The sequence below is a fragment of the Scyliorhinus canicula genome, chromosome 19 (genome assembly GCF_902713615.1).
Source record: "Scyliorhinus canicula chromosome 19, sScyCan1.1, whole genome shotgun sequence".
NCBI lineage: Eukaryota > Metazoa > Chordata > Chondrichthyes > Carcharhiniformes > Scyliorhinidae > Scyliorhinus > Scyliorhinus canicula.
Window position 1 is genome coordinate 47,498,557 of NC_052164.1, and position 23,709 is coordinate 47,522,265.

The following is a 23,709-nucleotide window of genomic DNA, read 5'->3' on the forward strand; positions in this document are numbered from 1 at the left end:
GCAAACGGTATGTTGTCTTTCATTGCGAGAGGTTTTGGGTACAGGAGCAAGGATGCCTTGCCGCAATTATACTACAGGGCCTTGGTGAGGCCACACGTTAAATATTGTGTGCAGTTTTGGTATCATTTTCTGAGGAAAGATGTTCTTGCTCAAGGGTGTGCTGCGAAAGTTTACCAGACTGACTCCGGGGGATAACAGGATTGACTTATGAGGAGAGATTGACTAGGTTAGGATTGTTTTTGCTGGAGTTCAGACAAGGGGACAAGGCTAAGACATTGAATACATTCAAGAGGCGGTTAGATATAGCACTTGGAGCGAATGGGATCAACAGGTGAGAATGCAGAATTAGGCTATTGAGTTGGAAGATCAGTCATGATTGCGACGAATGGCAGAGCAGACTCTAAGGGCTGAATGGCCTTCTCCTGCTCCTATCTTCTATGTTTCTACCCCAATTCCTAATCTGGTGACCAAGAATAAAATGCTGACAACTTCTCATACTTTGTGAGATCACATGATCTGAATGAGGAAGAAGAACGAGACTGTAGCACAATATGAACACAAGTCTTTTTCATGCTTTTTTATGCATTTTCCCACTGAGCCAGAAGAATAATCCAGAGAAGGAAATTTCACAGACATTTGCTGCCTTTAGGGAACCTGAACAATCCAGCTGAGGAATTGAGAATAATTGTAATTTTAAAAATTATTAAATGTTGCATAATTTATGAGTTTGCCTTCAAGGAAAGAAATCTAATGGGAAAAGGATACTTTTCTATCTACAAATATCTTGGAGTAAATTATTAATAAACAGAAGTTGAATGCTAATGGTATATAATAGCCTTGGCACCAGAACAGCTGTTTATCTGATATTGCACTTGCTAAGAGAGGTAAGGGAGAAATCGTTTTGAATTCATGGGCACTGACACAGTACGGGTGTCCAGGAGGGGCTGGTTTAGCACAGTGGGCTAAATAGCTGACTTGTAATGCAGAACAATGCCAGCAGCGCAGGTTCAATTCCTGTACTGGCCTCCCCGAACAGGCGCCGGAATGTGGTGACTAGGGGCTTTTCACAGTAACTTCATTGAAGCCTACTCGTGACAATAAGCGGCTATTATTATTATTATTATTATGGTACCATTGCGATGGGCATCACTTAAACCATGCTGGATCCAGTGTCGTCGAAAGATGTTTAATTAAGGCTGGAGAGAGCAGTTTCAACTAAATACTTGATGGGGAAGGATTCACATGAGGGGAGAGTTAGGAACTTAATGAGAGAGGACAAGTTGTAGGGTGGCCCTCCTGGAACGCCAAATGAGTTTCAGCGAACAGGTTAAACACCTGATAGCACTGTCAATAATCCCTTCTATAGTCGGCGGCACAGCGGCGCAATGGTGAGCACTGCTGCCTACTACGATGCTGAGGACCCGGGTTCGATCTCAGCCCCAGATCACTGTCTGTGAAGTTTTCACATTCATATCATAGAATCATAGAATTTACAGTGCAGAAGGAGGCAATTCGGCCCATCGAGTCTGCACCGGCCATTACAAAGAGCACCCTACTGAAGCCCATGTCTCTACCCTATCCCCGTAGCCCCCACTTAACATTTTCTGGACACTAAGGGCAATTTAGCATGGCCAATCCACCTAACCCTCACATCTTTGGTCTGGGAGGAAACCGGAGCACCCGGGGGAAACCCATTCAGACACTGAGAGGACGTGCAGACTCCGCACAGACAGTGATCCAGCCGGGAATCGAACCTGGGACCCTGGAGCTGTGAAGCAACTATGCTAACCACTATGCTACCGTGCTGCCCAATTCTCCCCGTGTCTATATAGATTTCATCCCACAGCCCAAAGATGTGCACGTTAGGTGATTTGGTCACGTTAAATTGGCCCTTAATTGGAAAAAAATAGGGACAAATGAGAATTTGTGTAAACTAGCAAGGAATGGATAAATTGTCAGAGCTTCTACATGTATATAGAAATGGAAAGAATAGCTAAAGTAAATATTGCTCCATTAGAGGTACTCGAAATTTATTTTTAAAAATGATCCCTTCCATAACTTTGTTGTAAACTGAGAGGAGGCTGGTAAGGTGGTAATTGATTGGATTGGATTTGCTCTGCCATTTGCAGACTGGACATGCCTGGGCCATTTTCCACATTGCTGGGTAGATTTCAGTGCGTTGTAGCTGAACTGTAACAGCTTCATTAGGGGTGCAGCTTATTCTGGAGCACGAGTTTTCAGTATTATTACTTGGATGTTATTAAGGCCCATAGCCTTCGCCAAATCCAGTGCCCTCGGCTATTTCTTTATCATTGGAGTGAATCTAATTCTAAGTTGAAGACTGACATCTTTGATGATGGGAGCTTCAGGCTGAGATAGATCACCACTCAGCACTTCTGGCGGAAGATGGTTTTTGCATTGACGTGATGGAAGGGAAATTAGCAGAGCCACCTCCTCTTGTTACATTTAAATGTGGATGAGCAGGACTGCAGAGCTTTGATCTGATCTGTTGGTTGTGGCATGTCATAGCTCTGTCAATCTCATTTGCTTATGCTATGTTGCATGCAAGTAGTCCTGTGTTGTCGCTTCACCAGCCTGACATCTCATTTTTGGGTTATCTAGTATTGCCGCAGCAATACTAGATAACCTGCTCTCTTCTTTGAATAGGGTTGATACCCTGGCTTCATGATAATGGTAGTCAGGCATACGCTGAGCCATGAGATTACAAGTAGTGGTTGTACACCATTCTGCTACTGGTGGTGCACATGAATGTCCAGTTTTGAGCAGCAGTGCCATGTAGCACAGTGCCATTATTGCTTTTGGTGCCTAAGTTGATGCCAAGTAGGCCATCAGCTTGGGCCCCAAGCTGTTCACAAAACATCAATGATTTGGATGTGGGGACCAAATGTAACATTTCCAAGTTCACAGCTGACATAATGCTAGGTGTGAATGTGGTTGAGGAACATGCAAAGCCGTCTCTGGGTGACTTGGGTGAGTGTGCAAATGACCCGTTTATTCCTGTTCTATTTTCTGTTTGTTAGCCAATCCTCATTCCAAGCCAATTACCTCCTATCCCGCGTGCATTAGTTTTAATTTCTCCAGTTGCATGTAAACCAGATCGAGTAAAGATATTAGAATTCCTTCCATATGGGCTAGTAGTGAACCAGATGGGATTTTATACCAATCAATGGCACCGTTACTGAGAGTTTATTTTTAATTCCACATGTTAGCATTTATTAATTGAATTTATTAATCTAATAAATTCTCCCAGCTGTTGTGGTGGGAATTGAACTTGTGTCCCCATCTCCCGTTATCCCATGGATGTAACAAGCAGGGTTGATAAAGGAGAACTGGTTAATGTAGTGCAGTGTTTTTCAATCTTTTTTGACCCGGACCCATTTTTACCCTCCGGCTATCCTTCAGGATCCATGCCGGCCGGCCTTCACGGCTTTGAACTTTGCAACCCACCATTTTCACTTACCTTTGTGACAAGTGAGTCTACTTGGTCCTCTTGATCTCACTTGCTTTGTTATTCAGTATTACATTTCTGATAATAACTTCAGCTGACACACATCTTTGAATCCTGATTTATAGTGGCACATTTAAGAACCCACACCTCAAGCAATCATCTTTTATGCTGCTTTGTTCTTGTTTTCAGCTTCTTCATGGGTTGTTCACCAGCGGCCCTGAAGTTCACACTAGCACTCCTGGCAGCTGCAAAATGGAGGAATCTGTCTCATGTGCCCACAACACGTGACATCAGCGTGCGGGGTGTGTGAGCTCTCCTGCTGCCACTCCAGGCAGGAAGACTCCAGCGATTTACAAAAAAAAAAATTACTTCTGGGTCAGCGCGATGGGTCAGGAGGAGACGTTCGGCCCTGCTGAGGGGGCACGCATGTGCGGAACAACCGGCATTCTCAATGCCGGATGCGGCCAGCATTTAAAAAAAATTGCCGCGCAGTTGGGCACTTCCCGCGATTGGGAACACCATGACACGTGGCCCCGTGATCGGGAATGCTGCATACATGACCCCGTGACCCTCCTGACACCTACCCACGGGCTGCAAATCTAGGTTTGAAAATGACTAATGTAGTGTATTTTGATTTCCAAACTGCGTTTGATAAGATTCAGCATTGATTTTGCTTTTCTTGAATATGTGCAATTTATATGTTGCAAGCTGAAAGTTGATAAGATGGGGGAGGGAGGAGAGCTAGAACCTGTTCCATTTCTTGAATGCTCTTACCTTGCTTTCTATCCAAAATCTAGTGTCGAATGGGATTCATTTTCCTTCATCAAAGATGGGATGCTACTAACTACACTAAAATGTTACAATACTGCCACTCAAATTTATTGAACACTATTTTGAATCTATTTCTCTAAATTACTACATTCTTTTATCATGAAGAGTACGCTTAAAACATGATAAAAATGATAGAATTTTGGAATATTTGTACAAGTCATTTTGTGTTAAAATACCTAATAATGGCATAGCGAAAATACATGAAATCTAAAAATAATTCTGAATGGGCTACATAGATGATGGTGTTACCTAGGTAACGACCGCATTCCAGGGAGAAGCTTCATTCCAGGCACTATTCTAGGTGTTGAAAGTGCGCTGCCAATCTGAAATGATGCATGATTTATAATCTGTCAGTTGTTTGTGTGCTGGCAGATAAGTTCAGTTCTCAAATATATTCCAAGAATACCATACCGTAAATGAGTTCAATACTGACAGATTGCAAATGTTCTTTCCATTCCTTGGGAGCACTTTGTTTCTTTTAAAAATAAATTCACTGACTTCTTTGTCTGAAATCGCCAAAAACAGCCCTGAAAGGTTCCCATGAATCTCTGTAAACACCTTTGAGTGCACGCGGGAGCAAAAGCGGCCTGTAAAAATGGACTAAAAATAACAAATTAGGCTCAACACTATCTTCAGTGTCACTTGCTTCACATAACATTAATTTGCCAGGAAGCATTGCTATTCAGACTTACACTTGTGTGTTGAACCAAATTTATTTTCCAATTTTATTTTTATTTTTACTAGTGAAAAAAAGAGGAGCTGCTCAATGCTCTTTGTATATTACATTTTGACACCTTACAGCTGCACTTCTTCAGCGCAAGATCCTTGCGTTAAAGTTCTGAACTGTTCTTAGCAGCATTTGTGGGGTCATTGGGAGGGCATTATGATAAGTTTGGACAGGCACTAAAAGTTGTCAGATGTGACTTGTTGGGCGCAAGCTCGCCTTTGAATCAGAAGGTTATGGGTTCAAACTCCACTTCAGAGACTTGAATGTATTCTCCAGGCTGAGACATAAGTGCAATGCAGAGTGAGAGCTGCACTTGTGGGAGGTGCTGTCCTCTGGATAAACTGTTTAAAGCAAGGCGGCACCATTTGTTCTCTCAGTTAGACATAAAAGATTCCATGGCACCTTTCAAAGAAGAGTGGAGGAGTTATTCAAATTTACTGGGCAATATTTATTCTTCCATCAACGCCCAAGAAGGATGATCTTGTAGTTCCACCGTTCACATCTTCGCCATTTGTGAATTCACTTATCCTACAGAACATTACACATATCATTTCGACGATTGGGGGTCCAAGGTTTGCTTATCTGTTGTTTTCAGAAAAGAAAATTAAAAGAAAAGTTGGAGAAAATGTGTCATAAAATTAAAAAAGCACCTAATGGAATATAAAAAGTAAAACAATACAGATGGTGTCTGTGACGTATTGCCTGGACTAGAAGATGTGCAATGCATGTGTGTTGTCTGCCATATTGCTCACTGGGGTGTTTGCATGTGTGTGCTCATAGTTGTTACGATTTAATTTGTCATATTTGCAGTACAGATTCTGGGCAACCTTCATGTCACCACTATTGAAAAGTGAGTGAATCTGAATCAAGCAGTAAAGGTTGTAAAACAATGAAGGCATACTCCTTTGCCATCCAGTCGATTCTCAGTCAGCATTGGATGGTTTGATAGCTTCAAAAGTGTTTTGATCTTCATAATGTGAAGTTAGTGGGTGAGGCTGCACCAGCTGACCATGCAGCCACAGGAGAGTTTCCCAGGGTGCTTTAGAAATGCATTGAGGAGAGAGGGAACCAGCCAGAGCAGGCCTTTAACACAGATGAAACTCACTCTGTGGTGGCATGTAGGGAGTAGTCGCACACCAAGTGGCTCTCGCCAGGCTACTTTATTTCTATCCCTTTTCACTCAGATTTTGGGGGGTGTTTTGGTTAAAACTTAATTAGCTCGATGGGATAAGGTTCCCACACAAGATAAACGCCCAGAAAGTTCAGGTCAAAGAAGCCAGCAAGTAAAGAGTCTTTGATGGAGCCGGAAGCTTTCGAGGCTCTTCTGCTGAGAAAATGGTGGAGGCCGCAACAGTAACTGGCCACTCCACTGTCGGCCGAGGTGCTTTCAGGCATCTTGTCAGCGGAATTTCGGAAACAGCAGTGGGATGTCTCCGAGGTCTTCCACAAATCAATAGAAGCAGCCTAACTCCCATTGGGCGGCGTTGTGAAGACTGATGAGAAAGTAAAGGTGCATGGCACGACGATGCAGGGTGTGTAGGCAGTTCTGTCGAAGCAAAGCAATCAGATTGTCTCCTTGGAGGTTGAGATGGCAATGTTGGCCTGTGGTAATAAAGCACTGCTGGCCAAGGTGATGACATGGGTCACAATCTGAGAATACGGGGTAGACCATTTAGGACAGAGATGAGGTGAAATTTCTTCACCCAGGAATGGTCGGCCTGTGGAATCTGTTGCCACAGGAAATAGTTGAGGTCAAAGTCTTATGTATGTTTTCAAGAAGCAGTTAGATATAACACTTGGGGCAAAGGGGATAAAAGGATATGGGGGGGGGGGGGGGGGGGGGGGGGGAAGTGGGATTAGGCTATTGAGTTGTTATGGCTAGTTAGTTGTCTTTACTCTGGGCAGGGCCGTCCTGCTGGCTGAAAAGTTGGCTAACGGGAGTGAAGTGATGGGGGTAACTGCAGCTCATTATTTTATTGCAGTTTTAAATAATGAGCTTGGGGTTTTTTGTTTTGTTTAGTGTTGGGTACTTGAGGTAGGGATTAGAGGTTTTTGTTCACCTTGTGGTTGTTTGATTGTTTGTTTTGGTATGGTGTTGTTGGGAGGTGGGGTGGGGGCAGGGATGGTTTTCTTTTTTTAATATAAATTTATCATACAATTTACAGTGCAGAAGGAGGCCATTCGGCCCATCGAGTCTGCACCGGCTCTTGGAAAGAGCACCCTACCCAAGGTCAACACCCCCACCCTTTCCCCCATAACCCAGTAACCCCACCCAACACGAAGGGCAATTTTGGACACTAAGGGCAATTTAGCATGGCCAATCCACCTAACCTGCACATCTTTGGACTGTGGGAGGAAACCGGAGCACCCGGAGGAAACCCACGCACACATGGGGAGGATGTGCCAACTCCGCACAGACAGTACCCAATTCTCTTTTTTCCAGTTAATGGGCAATTTAGCATGGCCAATCCTCCTACCTTGCACATCTTTGCGTTGTGGGGGTGAGACCCACATAGACACGGGGAGAATGTGCAAAATCCATCTAAACAGTGACCCGGAGCCAGGATTGAACCCGGGTCTTCGGCATCGTACGGCAGCACCATGCTGCCACCGGGATGTTTTTCTGACGGTGACTACAGCTTATTCTTTGTTTTGTCTTGATGAGGGTTCGGTGGCCATCTTGGGTGGGCGTGAAGCCTCGGCTCTCTAAGTAGTGGCTAGAATACCTCTCTTGGTGAAAATCGCTGACGTGTGTGTGTTTGGGTTTGGGGGGGGGGGGGGGGGGGGGGGGTTGGCTTCCAATTCGGCTGGACCCTTGGAATGTAAGGGAGTTGAACGAGCCAGGAAAAAGTTTGAGGATATTTGCTCACCTGAAAGGTTTGGCTGCTGATGTGGGGCAGTATCTCCCCCCCGCCCCCGGTGGGAGAATCGCCGGGGCGCCGTGCATGTCGCGCCACGCCTCCCCGACACCCGCATACGATTCTCCCACTTCCCCAAAACCAGCGCCGGGCCGCTCGGAGAATCGCCGCAAGTGGCAAGAGCCGATGGGGGGGGGCTCCTTCACCAGGTTGGGTGGGGGGGGGGGGTGGGGGTGGGGTGGGGGGGGGGGGGGGGGGGGGGTGGGGGGGGGGCTCCGATGGGTCTGGCCTGCGATTGGGGCCGGCTTCTCTTCTCTCTTCCCCCCCCCCGGGCCTACCTCCTTCCGCGGCCGGCCCCAGAACACCGGCGCCATGTTGTTAAGGGGGTGGCGCGCGCAGGACTGCGCATGGGGGCAGCAAGTGGAGGCGGGCTCTTGTAGTGGTTCTAGCCTGAGGGCCTTGGTAACTGCCTTGCTTCCACTTTCCCCTGCAAAATTTACCTCTAGTCCAGTAGTGGTGTCCACGCTGAGGATTTGGAGGGTGTTTAGACAACATTTTAAGCTCGGCTCCATGTCATTATTAGCCCCTATTTGTGGGAATCACCTCTTTGTGCCAGTGGGTTTAGACTCGATATTCGGGTCATGGGAGATGGAAGGGCTGGAGAGGTTTGGGGACCTCTTTGTGAAGGGCAGGTTTTGTCGGTTTTGAGGTGCTGGTAGACAAATCCCAAGTCCTGAGGTCTAATTTATACAGGTATTTCCAGGTTCGCAATTTCTTGAATAAGGAAATCTCTTCATTTCCTTTGGAATTTTCACCCTCCACCTTGAATAGTAGCTTCTCTCTCGCAGAGTTGGGTGAGGGTAAGATTTTGGACATTAACGGCCAGATCCTGCCGACAAATCAGACTCCGTTGGATGAGGTGAAGTGGGAGGGTGAGCTGGGTCTGGTTTTTGATGGGGGTGCGTAGAGTCAGGCTCTTCACAGGGTGAACTCAACCTCCTCCTGTGCTAGGCTCAGCTTAATTACGTTCAAGGTGGTGCACTGGGCCATCTAACCAAGATGGGGATGTGTTTTTTTTTTCTTGCAAACCTTGTTCTGGGGGGGGGGGGGGGAAGGGGTGACGAATCGTGCCCTAAATTTGTAAGCTTTTGGGTCTCTTTCTTTAACACCATGTCAGGGATTCTTGGTATCGCGTTGGAGCCTGTTCCGCTGGTGGCCATTTTCGAGGTTTCATACTCGCCGGTGCTCCAGACAAAGGTGAAGGCGGATGTCCGCACCTTGGCCTCATTGACAACCTGGAGGCGAGTTATGCTGAGGTGGAGATCTCCTACTCTGCCTGGTTGGGTGACCAAATGGAGTTCCTATATCTAGAGAAGGTCAAGTACACCATTAGAAGGTTGGAGGAAGGATTCTACTCGAGATGTCAGCCATTCATTTCCCTTTTCCGAGAATTAGTCACTGTCAGCTGTTAGAGCGGGGATTTAGATTTTAGTTATATTTTGAAGGGTTGGGATTAATGGGATTGTTAATTATTGATCTCTCTATTCATGCTTTGCACCTTTAAGTATCAGTTTTTAGCGTGGCTTTATTTTCTGACAATGAAAAATTTCTTCAATAAAAATATTTAAAAAAAAGATGAAATCTGGAAGAAAATGCCATTTAGAACTTGGATATCCAGAGGAAGAAAGGACAGCACCTGGTTTTAAAGCAACAAAGGGCAGGCCAACACACCCAATATGTGCCAATATGGCTGGTTTAAACCAATGCTGGTTTATAGGTCAGAAAACCCTCAAGCTCTTAAAGAAAAAATTTAATGTTATCTACCAGTGTTTGGACAGCTAACAGCAGTATCGTTTGAAGACTGGCTTGAAAATTGATTTAGGTGTGTGGTTAGGACTTATTTGAAGGAAAATAATTTTTCCTTCAAAGTCCTATTTATACTTGATAGTGCTCCTGGCCATCTAGGTGCTGAAATTTTGTTTTTTTTGCCCAACCTCACTCATTCGGCCAATGGACCAGGGGGTCATTGTAACCTTCAAAGTTTGCTACATCTGCAGAAATTTCAGCCACCTTCTTAACATTATGGAAACAAACTAATCTGAACCACTGTCCATGATTGCTGGAAGGAATTCGACATCCTTGTATTAATAGGGATAATTAAGGATGCGTGGGATGAGATTTGCGAATCAACCATAAATGCCTGCTGGAAGAAAGTTTGACTTGAGGCTGCGAATGATTTCACAGGGTCTCCCACTGTTGATGCTGAGGTAACCAAATTGCAGAGTGGATAAAACAAGGAGGGTAGGGATTTGAAGACCTGACCACAGATGAAGTAGAGGAGTTGCTTCAGTCACATCGAGTGGAACTCTCTGCAGGAGAAATGGTGGAACCGTTGAAATGGTGGAACTATTGAAATTAAGTGAATATAAAGAGGAGGAGGAAAAACAGAGTCCAAGGTGGCTCAATTTTTACCCAAGGTGATGGCAGAACTCATGAGGTCAGATGAAGAATTGAAAAAATTGGTGACATACTATTGACAGAAACGTGGAAAACAGCATTGTCTTTCATGGAGTGATTGACACTGCTATTGCTCCTTGGATAAGCGTAAGTATGACAAATGTATATTGCTTACTTTCCTAAACAGCAGGACATCTTTATATTTATTACAAACATTGTTTTTATTGTCTATTCTTCTCTATACGTGTCAAATCTTTGGATGAGTGACACCTAACAAATCAATATGTTCGCCGTTTGCGAGGCTTTCAAGGAACATATAATCCCCTTCAAAAGCTAGATTTTAATTTCTTTATTTCATTGCTGTTTGTGGGGTTATTTAACACTGAAAAGCAGTTGCAGGGTCATGCTGGTCCTACTCCATGAAGACTGGCAGTCTTTTTATCCAAAGGATCAGTTTCTGTGAGAATTTGTGCAGAGAACATCAGCGAGCTATTTGACATACACCAAAAGTGATCCTGTCCTGACCTGTAATTTATAAAATATAACTTAAGAGTTTAACATTTATTTATTAGCAGTGTAGGGCGGCACGGTGGTGCAGTGGTTAGCACTGCTGCCACATGGCGCTGAAGACCCGGGTTCGATCCCAACTCCAGGTCAAGGTCCGTATGGAGTTTGCAAATTCTCTCCGTGTCTGCATGGGTTTCACCCCCACAATCCAAAGATGTGTAGGTTTGGTGTATTGGCTGTGCTAAATTGCCCCTTAATTGGAAAAAAATTATTGGGTACTCTAAATTTATTAAAGTAAAAAAAATGATTCGCAACGTTGAAAAAATTAAACACAACTTTAGTAATAAACAAGTGATGAATATAAATGTAATTGATGCAGCCATTGCAGCAGCACCTGGCAGGACATGGGTTTCACCTGAGCCCTATTACAGTGCTGTAGTCGGGACCCATTCAAAAAGCCATTTTCATTTAGCCAAAAAATATAAACATGATTTTTTTCCCCATATCATATTTGGTAGAATGCGTGGTTTAATTTATAATTTATTTTAATTTATAATTTATTTTTCTTGAGAACATTGTTGAGGCAGGCTGGGCCTCAGAGTACGATCTCAGCATGTTGCTGTTCACAACATTGCACTTGAATCAGAATGGTGACGTTCTCTGGTTGCTTAGGTTATCTATATACAAATAATGGTTTAGGAGTAAAAAATAATCTTGTCACCATAGCTGTGCTAAATTGCATGGGAGCTACACACAAAGCTGTACAATATTTTAATTTAAAAACATGTTTTTGTACATGAGCGCCACCAAGTGGATCTGGTTACAAGGTGATGTTCTGTGGAAGTTTATTATGAATTATCCAATAATTCCAGATATGTTCCAACTTCGTACCAGATGTGTTGGGTACACAGAACTGAATTTTTATTGTCTTGTACTGAACATAAATACTGTCAATCCAAAAAAGAAAGTGGTTCTTAAAGTAGAGCAAACTTATAATTCTGCCTGTTCTCATTTTCATATGTTATAATCCTCCTTGCTATATATATATGTAGGGAATAATGCTCATGAAACTAACCTCTCAGTGCTACCAGCAAACCAGAATGACTTTGAGACATATTTATTTTAAGACATGATTTTAGGGTGACGGCTGAACTTTCATGTTTGGGTTATTATGTCAGGGACATTTGAAAATCACCAGACCAGTTTATACTCCGTTAAAGCGGGAAGTTAAAGAATACTTTTCACAATTAATTCAAAAGTTATTGGAGAAGCTTGTTTGGGGATTTTGGAAGGTAATTTCAAAAGTAATATTTCCTAAAAGTTACAAGATATTGTGTAAATTAATTTAAAGAGGAGATATACTTCCCCTTCAATGAATTGCTGCAATAGCTTCCCTAATAGCTTCCCTAATAGCTTAATGTATATGTGCTGCCTTGATTGTGTGCAGAAGGAGCCCGATTCAACCCATGGCCCATATCAACTGGGTAAATGCCACGTGGATTGGTAACTTGGCTGGTAAAATTGGTATCTGTGTCTCTGAACTGGAAGTGTTTCGATTCCTCATCTGTAATCCAGTGAACTATGTTTGGATATCTGTTGAGGACAGAATTGAGCTGTGCTGTGAAACCCTCTATTGTTGAATGAATGACCTGTTAAAATAAGGAGTGAATACTTGGACAAGGTGTCCCATTTGTTAATTGTACTGCAGCATGGTACCGTGCTTTCAGAAGAGCATTACAGAATGTTAAAAAAAAAGCTAATTTGGCATTCAACGTTCAAGGGAGGATGTGACTGTGTGCTTTGTGTTTTAAAGTGTTTTTATCTTTGAATATGTAATTTTCTGTTTCTGCCATCACTCAAACGTTGTCACGCTACTTGTGTGGTTCATCTCCACTTTCTCCCAGTATCTTAGAGTGAAGTACAAATGAAAACAGCTGATCTAAACATGGAACTTTTATAGAGATATAAAATTACAATCTGCAGTATTATTTAAATCCTCATTATATTACAGGGATCCGAATCAACTCATGATTGTAGACTGAGCATTTGTGGCAAACAGGACAAACATAAGAAATGGCAGGAGTAGGCCATTCAGCCAATAAGGCCTGCTCTGCGACATTCAGTAAGATCATGTCTGAAACAACACTTTGTTTTCTGTTCTCCATACCCTTCACTCTCTTTATGATCAAGAACCTGTCTCGATCAGCCTTGAATATATTTAATGACCCAACCTTCTTTGCGTTCTGCGGCAGAGAATTCTAAACACTAATGGCCCTTTGAGAGAATACATTTCGCTTTATCATAGAATTTACAGTGCTGAAGGAGACCATTCGGCCCATCGAGTCTGCACCGGCCCTTGGAAAAGAGCACCCCACCAAAGCCCACACCTCCACCCTATCCACGTAACCCAGTAATTCCACTTAACCTTTTTTGGACACTAAGGGCAATTTAGCATGGCCAATCCACCTAACCCGCACATCTTTGGACTGTGGGAGTAAACCTGAGCACCTGGAGGAAACACACGCACACATGAGGAGAACATGCAGACTGCGCACAGGCAGTGACCCAAGCCGGGAATCAAACCTGGGACCCTGGAGCTGTGAAGAAACTGTGCTAACCACTTTGCTATACCGTGCTGCCCATTATCTGTCTTAAATGGGAGAGCCTTTGACTTTAAATTACCCCTTCAGCTCTAGATTCCCTCCACTAGAGGAAACATCCTTTCACCTATATCCTGCTAAGCTCCCTCAGAATTTTGTGTTTTAGGATTGGCACCTCTCATTCTTCTTAACCCTGCCGAGGATCAGCTTAACCTGCTCATAAACTAATCCCTTTAACCCAGGTGTTTGCCGTCCTAATGAACCTTCTCTGAACTCTTTCCAATGCAACTTTACCCTTCCATAAGTAAGGTGACGAAAACAGAACACAGTACTCCAGATGTGGTCTCACCAATGTCCTTGTACAGTTCTAACAAGACTTCCCTACTTTAATGTTCCATCCCCCTGCAATAAAAGTCAGTTACCATTTGCCATCCTAGTGGTTAGCACTGTTTTGTTTTGTTATTTTAATTTTTTTTTAAGAGTACGCAATTCATTTTTTCCAATTAAGGTGCAATTTAGCATGGCCAATCCACGCAAACACGGGGAGAATGTGGAAACTCCACACGGACAATAACCCAGAGCTGGGATTGAACCTCCGCAGTGCTAACCCACTGCGCCACTGTGTTGCCCTTTGGTTAGCACTGTTGATTTTAGCACAGGGCTAAATCACTGGCTTTTAAAGCAGACCAAGGCTGGCTGGCAGCACTGTTCAATTCCCGTACCAGCCTCCCCAAACAGGCACCGGAATGTGGCGACTAGGGTCTTTTCACAGTAACTTCATTTGAAGCCTACTTGTGACAATAAGCGATTTTCAGTTCATTTCTTTTTTTCGTTTTTTAATTCATAGCACCAGGGACCGGGTATAAATCCCGGCCTGGGTCACTGTCTGAGCGGAGTCTGCACCTTCTCCCCGTGTCTGCGTGGGTTCACTCTGAGTGCTCCAGTTTCCTCCCACAAGTCCCGAAAGATATGCTTGTTAGGTGAATTGAACATTCCGAATTCTCCCTCCGTGTGTCTGAGCAGGCTCCTGAGTGGTGACTAGGGGATTTTCACACTAACTTAATTGCAGTGTTAGTGTAAGCCTACTTGTGACACTAATAAAGATTATTATTGTATTATTATTAATTACTTGCTGCAGCTGTATGCTAACGTTTTGAGATGCATGCACAAGGACATCTTTGTACTATGTTCTCCAGTCTCTTCCATTTAAATATACAACTTTTCTAATGTGTGCTAGGTATCTGGTTCATCTTAACCTTTTAAAGATAATGTTTAAATCTGGGCAGGTTCTTGTTGTGAATGTAAAAAATAGCCAGAGCACTTTATGGCAGTCCAGAAGGTTACCTAGGTTTGTTTAATAAACTCAGAATACAAGCCATGGATCTGTAAAGCAGCAGGTGGGCTTACTTAGCTGGAGAACTGGAAATATAATTTCTACATTGCTTGAAAAGAAATACAGTCCAGAGAAATGTTTTGTTTTGGGAATAGAGCTGGATTAGTTTAAAAGCAAACACTAAACTATAAAATGCTATGTGATCATGGAGATGGGTGGAACTTGAGAAGATTCTCTGGTTTCAATTTATTTGAGTGTTTTGCAGTCGGGGAGGACGATATTCCAATTAGCTGCTGCTGTTTGCAGGCTCCAAGCAGTTGGGGCTTGAAGAAACCCTGAGTGTTATTATGTAGCTGTTCATTGTAGGCTTCAATCTTGTGGTTTGCAGCACACACACAGTGAGGTCCTGGGAGCTCTTACCAGACTCCATGAGTTGGAGCTCAGAGAAGAGCTAGGGAACTAAGGTGGTGGTGCAAGGCCACTGGTTCCATGCTCGGCAGTTAGGGCTCAGAAGCCCTGACAGTCATTCATAGCTCGGTGTAGTCTGAACTCTGAAATTCCTGGAAACCCTGAGGATGTGCCAGCTTAGTTAAACTAGTGGTTTGAAGAAAAGTTGGAGATGTGCTAGTGATTACAGGCCAGAGTGAGGCTTTGTGAATCGCATGGATTACAGTCTCAGGAAGTGAGATTGAACCATCGAGAGGTGAGCAGCCGCTGAGACAGTCCAAGTAAGTGTAGTTGTCGAGGGAATTCAGATCTTCGAAAGTGAAGACTTAAAATCGATCGTGAGTGCAACTACGTTTTAGAAATTTTGTGACTCTTGGTGTTCAGTGACAACTTGGTATGTTGCCGAGAAAGCACGGGGTCTGTCTTGGTCACGTGTGCCATTTAATGGGCAATTGGATGTGTTTGTTCACAGTTTGCCTGTTAATTAATTTTTACCTTGTTAATTCTGAATGTTAGAGTGTAAGATAGATTTGTAGGTTGTTTTACTTTGATGTCTTTGCGTAGTAAAGTTTTGATAATTAAAATTATGGACTCTGTGGCTCTCTGGGTGTTCCTGAACCTGGACTAGTGCACAGTCAATTCCAGCCCTACTTGACCCAGAGTCACAACACAAGTGAATTAAGCAATAATTTTTAGAAAAATACCCGAAGTCTTTGGACCAATAATTACAGTCACCAGGTGTGTAAATGTAAATACAACTACTTTTACTAATAACAAGAACTGTAATGAAATATGAAGCAAATACAATTGGTTAACTATTGATTATCTGATTCCTAATTCCCCACTAACTTGCTTCCACCCTCTATGTACACACAAACACAGAGCGAAAGAAAGGGGTAAAAATCATAAATTAAAGGAGAAAAGAATCTTTCTTTCAGATGGTTGTTTCCAGCACCTTATTCCTTCCTCTTCAATCTTTTCTTTCAGTTCTGGGTTTTTTCTTACCGCAGGTGCATTCAGGTCTTTGTAGTTTCAGAAATACAGCACTCACAGCCTGGGTTTCAAACTTCATCTTCTTTTTCCTTCTTGTAAAAAGCAATTTGGTAAAATATCTGAAAGTACAATAGATACATTTCAAAATGGCCATCATTGCAATGATCTTCTAGTTTTCCACATAGATCATGTTGCACTGAGATGCTTCAATACAATTAAAGGAACATGCTGACATTTCAAAATGGTCATCACAAAAGGTAAAATGGCATTTGAGTTGTCTACATAGATAAAGTTGCAGTCTGAGGTCCTTCAATACAATTGTGATGCATGTAATATTCACCGGACATGATCAATGTGAGTTATCCAGCCTGAGGGGGTTCTATACAACTACCCTCCCCTCTGTGCACTATTGCTGACAGGTCTTAGTCCTTTGCCCATTGCCCCTCTGCAGCGGCTGTCAAAAACTTTAGTCCATCCCTCAGCACGTACTCCTGTGCTTTGGAATGTGCCAGTGTGCAGCACTCAGTCGGGGACAACTCCGTGCATGGAAGATCAACACATTTTGGTCAGAGCAATCTTTCGCCCACCGAGGTGGCTGTGGTGGGGTGGAGACCGTTGTCCACCTCCTTGTGGAATGTGCCTTTGCAAATAAAGTCTGTAGAGAGATCCTGAGCAGCTCTGTGATGCAGGACTCTGTGCTCTATGGGCTGTTGCCAGAGATGCAGACAGAGATAAACTGTCTACCTTCACAAGCTGTTACTGGTCCCAAACCAGGCCGTAACATTCTTTTTTTTTCCAAATAATTTTTATTAGTGTTTTAACATATCAACATAATTGACACAACAAGACAAGATAAAAACATGCATTTACGAGAATTTTACAACCATGGAATCATAGAATTTGCAATGCAGAAGGGGGCCATTCAGCCCATTCAGTCTGCACTGGCCCTTGGAAAGAGCATCCTTCTTAAGGGCACACCGCCACCCTATCCCCGTAACCCAGTAGCCCCACCTAATCTTTTGGGAACCCCACCTAACCTTTTGGGGCCTGGACAGTGACCCTGGCCCTGGATCGAACCTGGGACCTCAGCGGCGTGAGGCAACGCTGCTAACCATTGCACCACAGTGCCACTGTAGTTTTAACTATTATACATAGGGTGTAACAAGACCAGGGGGGCCTGTCATACAAGGTACAAAATTTGAGGTCACAAAGCGATCGAGATAGACACAGAAAGAAGTTGCTTACACAAAAAAAGAAAAACTGCTGTTGAGTGCTGGCTGGGCAAGGCCACAGCCAGTGTACATCCACTTGTTCATGTGGGGGCCAGTAGCTGGCTGTGCTTCCCTGGGAAGGTGCCTCCACGCACCTGCAGGCGGTTCCTGTGTGGGACACCCCGGTGGTCGGCCGTTGCTGTGCAGCCTGCCCCCCACCCTGGATGTTTACCCTGGATTATTATTATTATTATTATTATGTCTCCTGGTGCTTAGCTGTGCTGGAGAGGAGGTGCGGCTGCTGGTTGCACTCTTTCTTTTGTTGCACTTTGTCCCTTGTGGTGCTCTTCTTTCCTAATTGCCCTGTGTTTTCCTTGGTACTTTTATTCCCCACTTCCTGACTTTCCCCCACCCCCTCGCTCTTCTCTTTCTCTTCCTTATTTTGTGACTTTTCCTGTGTTCTCCCCCAAATGCTTTTCTGGGTGCTGGGCACAAGCAGGTCTTTGAACAATTTGGTGAACAGACTCCCATGTGATGTGGATGCCTTCCTTTGATCCTCTGGCATACTTTATTTTCTCTGGCCTGAGAAATCCCGCCGAACAACCAATCTGCAGCATTGGGTGGTGCTGCTGATCGTCAGCCGAGTCGGACTCTCTGGTGGGTGGTCAGGGAGGCAAAGGCCTGGGCATTCACCCTCTCTCCACGAAGATCTCGGGCTCTTCTGGTACCCTGGAGATAGCTGCCAGCTGGCACGGCTCCACCCTTGCCCCACAGCCCTGGACATGACCTCGAAGAAGGATGTCCACTATCCAACAAGTCTGGGTCAGGCATATAACATATGGGTATGATTGGTTGGGCCTTTCGGCACCATTCACACTTGTCCTCCACCTCCGGAAAGAACCCGCTCATTCTCGTCCTGGTTAGGTGCGCCCTATGCACCACCTTTAGCTGCGTTAGTCTCAGCACTGCGCACGTGGATATGGAGTTTGCCATTGCAGTGCTTCGATCCAGAGTCTTCCCCTATCTCCCTATCTAGTTCTTCCACTTCCTCTTTGTCTCATCCAGAGGTGGGTGTACTTCCTCAGCAATCGCCCACACATGTCTGCACAGTTCCCCTCCCCTAGTTCGTCACCAGTCAGTAGTCGTCCGTTAGTGTGTGTCCCAGGATCTGGGGGAATGTCGAAGCTTCCTTACGGAGGAAGTTTTGGACTTGGTTATATACGAGTTCATTCCCTTCCACCACCACGACCAGGATCCTATTCTTCTTGCCAACGTAGACAACCTCACATTATATTTCCACATTATACACCATCTGCCAAATTTTTGCCCACTCATTTAGCCTCTCTATAACCCTTTTGCAGACTCTTTGTATTCTCCTCCAAACTGCTTTCCTCCCTATTGTATTATTTGCAAATTTGACTACAAGACAGTCTCCCTTATCCAGGGCATTAATATGGATCAGAAATAGTTAAGATCCATGTACCCAATCCCTGTGGCTTTCCACTAGTTACAATTTGGCAACTTGAAAATGACCCATCCATCCTCACTCTGTTTTAATCAATTGATCCTCTTTCCATGCGTCATCCCCAAGACCATAAGCTCTTGCGCAGTAACATGCTATTCACTACCTCATTGAATGCCTTCTGGAAATTCAGTTACTTCTACTAGTTTCTGTTTATCTCCTGTGCTTGTTATATCCTCAGAAATGTCAAACATGATTTCCCTTTCACAAAATCATTTTGACTCTTAGTTGATTGCATTATGATTTTCGAAATGTCCTGCTCCTACCAACTTGATGGTGAATTCGAGAACATACCCGTTTACTATAGCGTATTAGGATTTAATTGCATTGTAATTTCATATCAGGTACAGGATAATGAAGAGTATATTTGTGTAAGATGAGGTCTAAAGGAAAATCAGTACTCAATAGATTTAAAGTTGGCCACGAATTTCTGTTTCCTAACAAAATCCTGTTGAATACTACAGTAGTAACATCTTTTCAATACAAACATCCTTGATAATGTATGTTATTTGTATTTTGCATTGGTATTCAAAACACTACAAGTCTAGCTGCCCTTATTGACAGGGGACTGGATATGTTGATTCCTCTTCCATTACAATGGTGGATCTTGTGTACTGACTGCTTGACATTTGTGTTTTGTAGATGGTGGAAACGAGGAACAATCAGAACGGAGACAAACAAACATAGATTCTCGACAAAGTCGGTCTGGACAAGGTAGGCATTTGCCATTCATGGGTTAATGGGGTCAGGATAGAGCCAGAATCTGCCGTGCTGCATCATTGTTTATGGTTGAAACCAGGGAAAGGGGGAGGTTGTTGAGCGGTGGGTAGTTAATACTGAAGTTAACACATGCACAATTGATATCTAAATAGCAAATTTAACACAGAGAAGTGTGAGGTGGTACATCATGGTAGGGGAAATATTGCTCCTTGGAAAATAAGAGTCTAACTGAGGTGGAGAAGCAAAGCAGTCGGAAGTAGAGGTATACTAATGCTGGATATACTCAGCAAGTCTGGCAGCAATTGTGGAAAGAAAGAGAGAGTTGACGTTTCAACTATGTGAACTTATGTCAGAACCATTGACTTGAAACATTTGACCAGATCTTCCGGTCAGCAGTAAAGATTGGTTTATGCCGCTAAATGCATTTAAAATTGCATTCTTAACTTATTTGTCACCTTCAACATGGATCGATTGTTGAGGAGAAATGCGAGACCCAGTGACAAGATGTAGTTGAAGTGAAACCTCGCTGCCTTTGTCGTCATTAAATATTTGGAAGCAAATTTTAATCAGTTTGCCACTCCAGTTCCCCATCCACTGCAGGGCGTGTATGGGTGATGGTAGGGGTGTGATACGAGGGGGTTGGGTAAGCCAGGGATGCAGGTAGGGATGGTGGGTGGTGAGGGGTAGTTGTTGGTGCTTGAGGCAGGAGTGGTGATGGTGTCACAAAACACGTTAATGTTATCTGCAAGGGTATCCTAACTTGGAACACTTGGGGCGGGTGGGGGGGGGGGGGGGGGGGGTGTAGGGGTGTATAAATTTGGTTTGGTGTGTGGAGATAAGTGAAACCCCAGGGAGAACAAGTTGCCCGGTTGTCATGTGACAATTATTCAAGACTAATAATTAAAGGCGGTAGCACAGTGATTAGCATTGATGCTTCACAGCGCCAGTGTCCCAGGTTTGATTTCCGGCTTGGATCACTGTCTGTGCGGAGTCTGCACCTTCTCCCCGTGTCTGTGTGAGTTTCCTCAGGGTGCCCTGGTTTCCCCCCACACGTTCCGAAAGACGTGTGTGTAAGGTGAATTGGGAATTCTGAATGCCCCCTCAGTGTATCCGAACAGGCGCCGGAGTGTGGCAACTAGGAGATTTCCCCAGTAGCTTCATTGCAGTGTTAATGTAAGCCTACTTTTATGACACTAATAAAGATTATTATTATTATTTATTAAAGTAATGACAAGACAAATACACACAAACAGGACCACTGTACTCTAAGACAAGTAAGGTACATGAATTCCGAAACACACACACTTGATGAATGGAGAGCATACTGCTTGTTCCAAAATATATCTGTGATCCCTGAACTCATTCAGACTTCCCCATTTTCCAAAACATCATCCAAATTAAATAAATCTTTGAGTTAAAACCACTTTATGGTTACAACACAATTGCAGGGATGATACTCAAGTACTGGATCTGTAGTCCAGCAACGAAGGAAGCCGATAGTCAGGACGCCAAAGCACATAGTGATGCAGTGGGGAAGGTAACACTGACAAAGGAGAGTACTTGCAGGCAAGGAGATGGGTTGAAGTGTGTATACTTTAATGCAAGAAGCATCAGGAATAAGGTGGGTGAACGTAAGGCATGGATCGGTACTTGGGACTACGATGTGGTGGCCATCACGGAAACTTGGATAGAAGAGGGGCAGAAATGGTTGTTGGAGGTCCCTGGTTATAGATGTTTCAACAAGATTAGGGAGGATGGTAAAAGAGGTGGGGGGGGGGGGGGGGGGGGTGGCATTGTTAATTAGAGATAGTATAACAGCTGCAGAAAGGCAGTTCGAGGGGGATCTGCCTACTGAGGTAATATGGGTTGAAGTCAGAAATAGGAAAGCAGCAGTCACCTTGTTGGGAGTTTTTTATAGGCCCCCCAATAGCAGCAGAGATGTGGAGGAACAGATTGGGAAACAGATTTTGGAAAGGTGCAGAAGTCACAGGGTAGTAGTCATGGGTGACTTCAACTTCCCAAACATTGAGTGGAAACTCTTTAGATCAAATAGTTTGGATGGGGTACTGTTTGTGCAGTGTGTCCAGGAAGCTTTTCTAACACAGTATGTAGATTGTCCGAACAGAGGGGAGGCCATATTGGATTTAGTACTTGGTAATGAACCAGGGCAGGTGATAGATTTGTTAGTGGGGGAGCATTTTGGAGGTAGTGACCACAATTCTGTGACTTTCACTTTAGTTATGGAGAGGGCTAGGTGCGTGCAACAGGGCAAGGTTTATAATTGGGGGAAGGGTAAATACAATGCTGTCAGACAAGAATTGAAGTGCATAAGTTGGGAACATAGGCTGTCAGGGAAGGACACAAGTGAAATAAGAACATAAGAACATAAGAACTAGGAGCAGGAGTAGGCCATCTGGCCCCTCGAGCCTGCTCCGCCATTCAATTAGATCATGGCTGATCTTTTGTGGACTCAGCTCCACTTTCCGGCCCGAACACCATAACCCTTAATCCCTTTATTCTTCAAAAAACTGTCTATCTTTACCTTAAAAACATGTAATGAAGGAGCCTCAACTGCTTCACTGGGCAAGGAATTCCATAGATTCACAACCCTTTGGGTGAAGAAGTTCCTCCTAAACTCAGTTCTAAATCTACTTCCCCTTATTTTGAGGCTATGCCCCCTAGTTCTGCTGTCACCCGCCAGTGGAAACAACCTGCCCGCATCTATCCTATCTATTCCCTTCATAATTTTAAATGTTTCTATAAGATCCCCCCTCATCCTTCTAAATTCCAACGAGTACAGTCCCAGTCTACTCAACCTCTCCTCATAATCCAACCCCTTCAGCTCTGGGATTAACCTAGTGAATCTCCTCTGCACACCCTCCAGCGCCAGTACGTCCTTTCTCAAGTAAGGAGACCAAAACTGAACACAATACTCCAGGTGTGGCCGCACTAACACCTTATACAATTGCAACATAACCTCCCTAGTCTTAAACTCCATCCCTCTAGCAATGAAGGACAAAATTCCATTTGCCTTCTTAATCACCTGTTGCACTTGTAAACCAACCTTCTGTGACTCGTGCACTAGCACACCCAAGTCTCTCTGAACAGCGGCATGCTTTAATATTTTATCGTTTAAATAATAATCCCGTTTGCTGTTATTCCTACCAAAATGGATAACCTCACGTTTGTCAACATTGTATTCCATCTGCCAGACCCGAGCCCATTCACTTAACCTATCCAAATCCCTCTGCAGACTTCCAGTATCCTCTGCACTTTTCGCTTTACCACTCATCTTAGTGTCATCTGCAAACTTGGACACATTGCCCTTGGTCCCCAACTCCAAATCATCAATGTAAATTGTGAACAATTGTGGGCCCAACACGGATCCCTGAGGGACACCACTAGCCACTGACTGCCAACCAGAGAAACACCCATTTATCCCAACTCTTTGCTTTCTATTAATTAACCAATCCTCTATCCATGCTACTACTTTACCCTTAATGCCATGCATCTTTATCTTATGCAGCAACCTTTTGTGTGGCACCTTGTCAAAGGCTTTCTGGAAATCCAGATATACCACATCCATCGGCTCCCCGTTATCTACTGCACTGGTAATGTCCTCAAAAAATTCCACTAAATTAGTTAGGCATGACCTGCCTTTTACGAACCCATGCTGCGTCTGCCCAATGGGACAATTTCTATCCAGATGCCTCGCAATTTCTTCATTGATGATAGATTCCAGCATCTTCCCTATTACCGAAGTTAAACTCACTGGCCTATAATTTCCTGCTTTCTGCCTACCTCCTTTTTTAAACAGTGGCGTCACGTTTGCTAATTTCCAATCCACCGGGACCACCCCAGAGTCTAGTGAATTTTGGTAAATTATCACTAGTGCATCTGCAATTTCCCTAGCCATCTCTTTTAGCACTCTGGGATGCATTCCATCAGGGCCAGGAGACTTGTCTACCTTTAGCCCCATTAGCTTGCCCATCACTCCCTCCTTAGTGATAACAATCCTCTCAAGGTCCTCACCT

At 44.0% G+C, this 23,709-nt stretch overlaps 1 protein-coding gene across 17 annotated transcripts in view; it reads left to right on the forward strand.

Annotated features, from left to right (window-relative positions):
• Positions 1-23,709, forward strand: part of tanc2a (tetratricopeptide repeat, ankyrin repeat and coiled-coil containing 2a) — a 1,067,833-nt gene that overhangs the window by 481,380 nt on the left and 562,744 nt on the right. For all 17 annotated transcript variants that reach the window (XM_038778854.1, XM_038778853.1, XM_038778860.1 and 14 more), the window contains one exon: positions 19,598-19,669. In XM_038778854.1, coding sequence (XP_038634782.1) covers positions 19,598-19,669 — 72 coding nt within the window. The remainder of the gene's footprint in view (positions 1-19,597; positions 19,670-23,709) is intronic.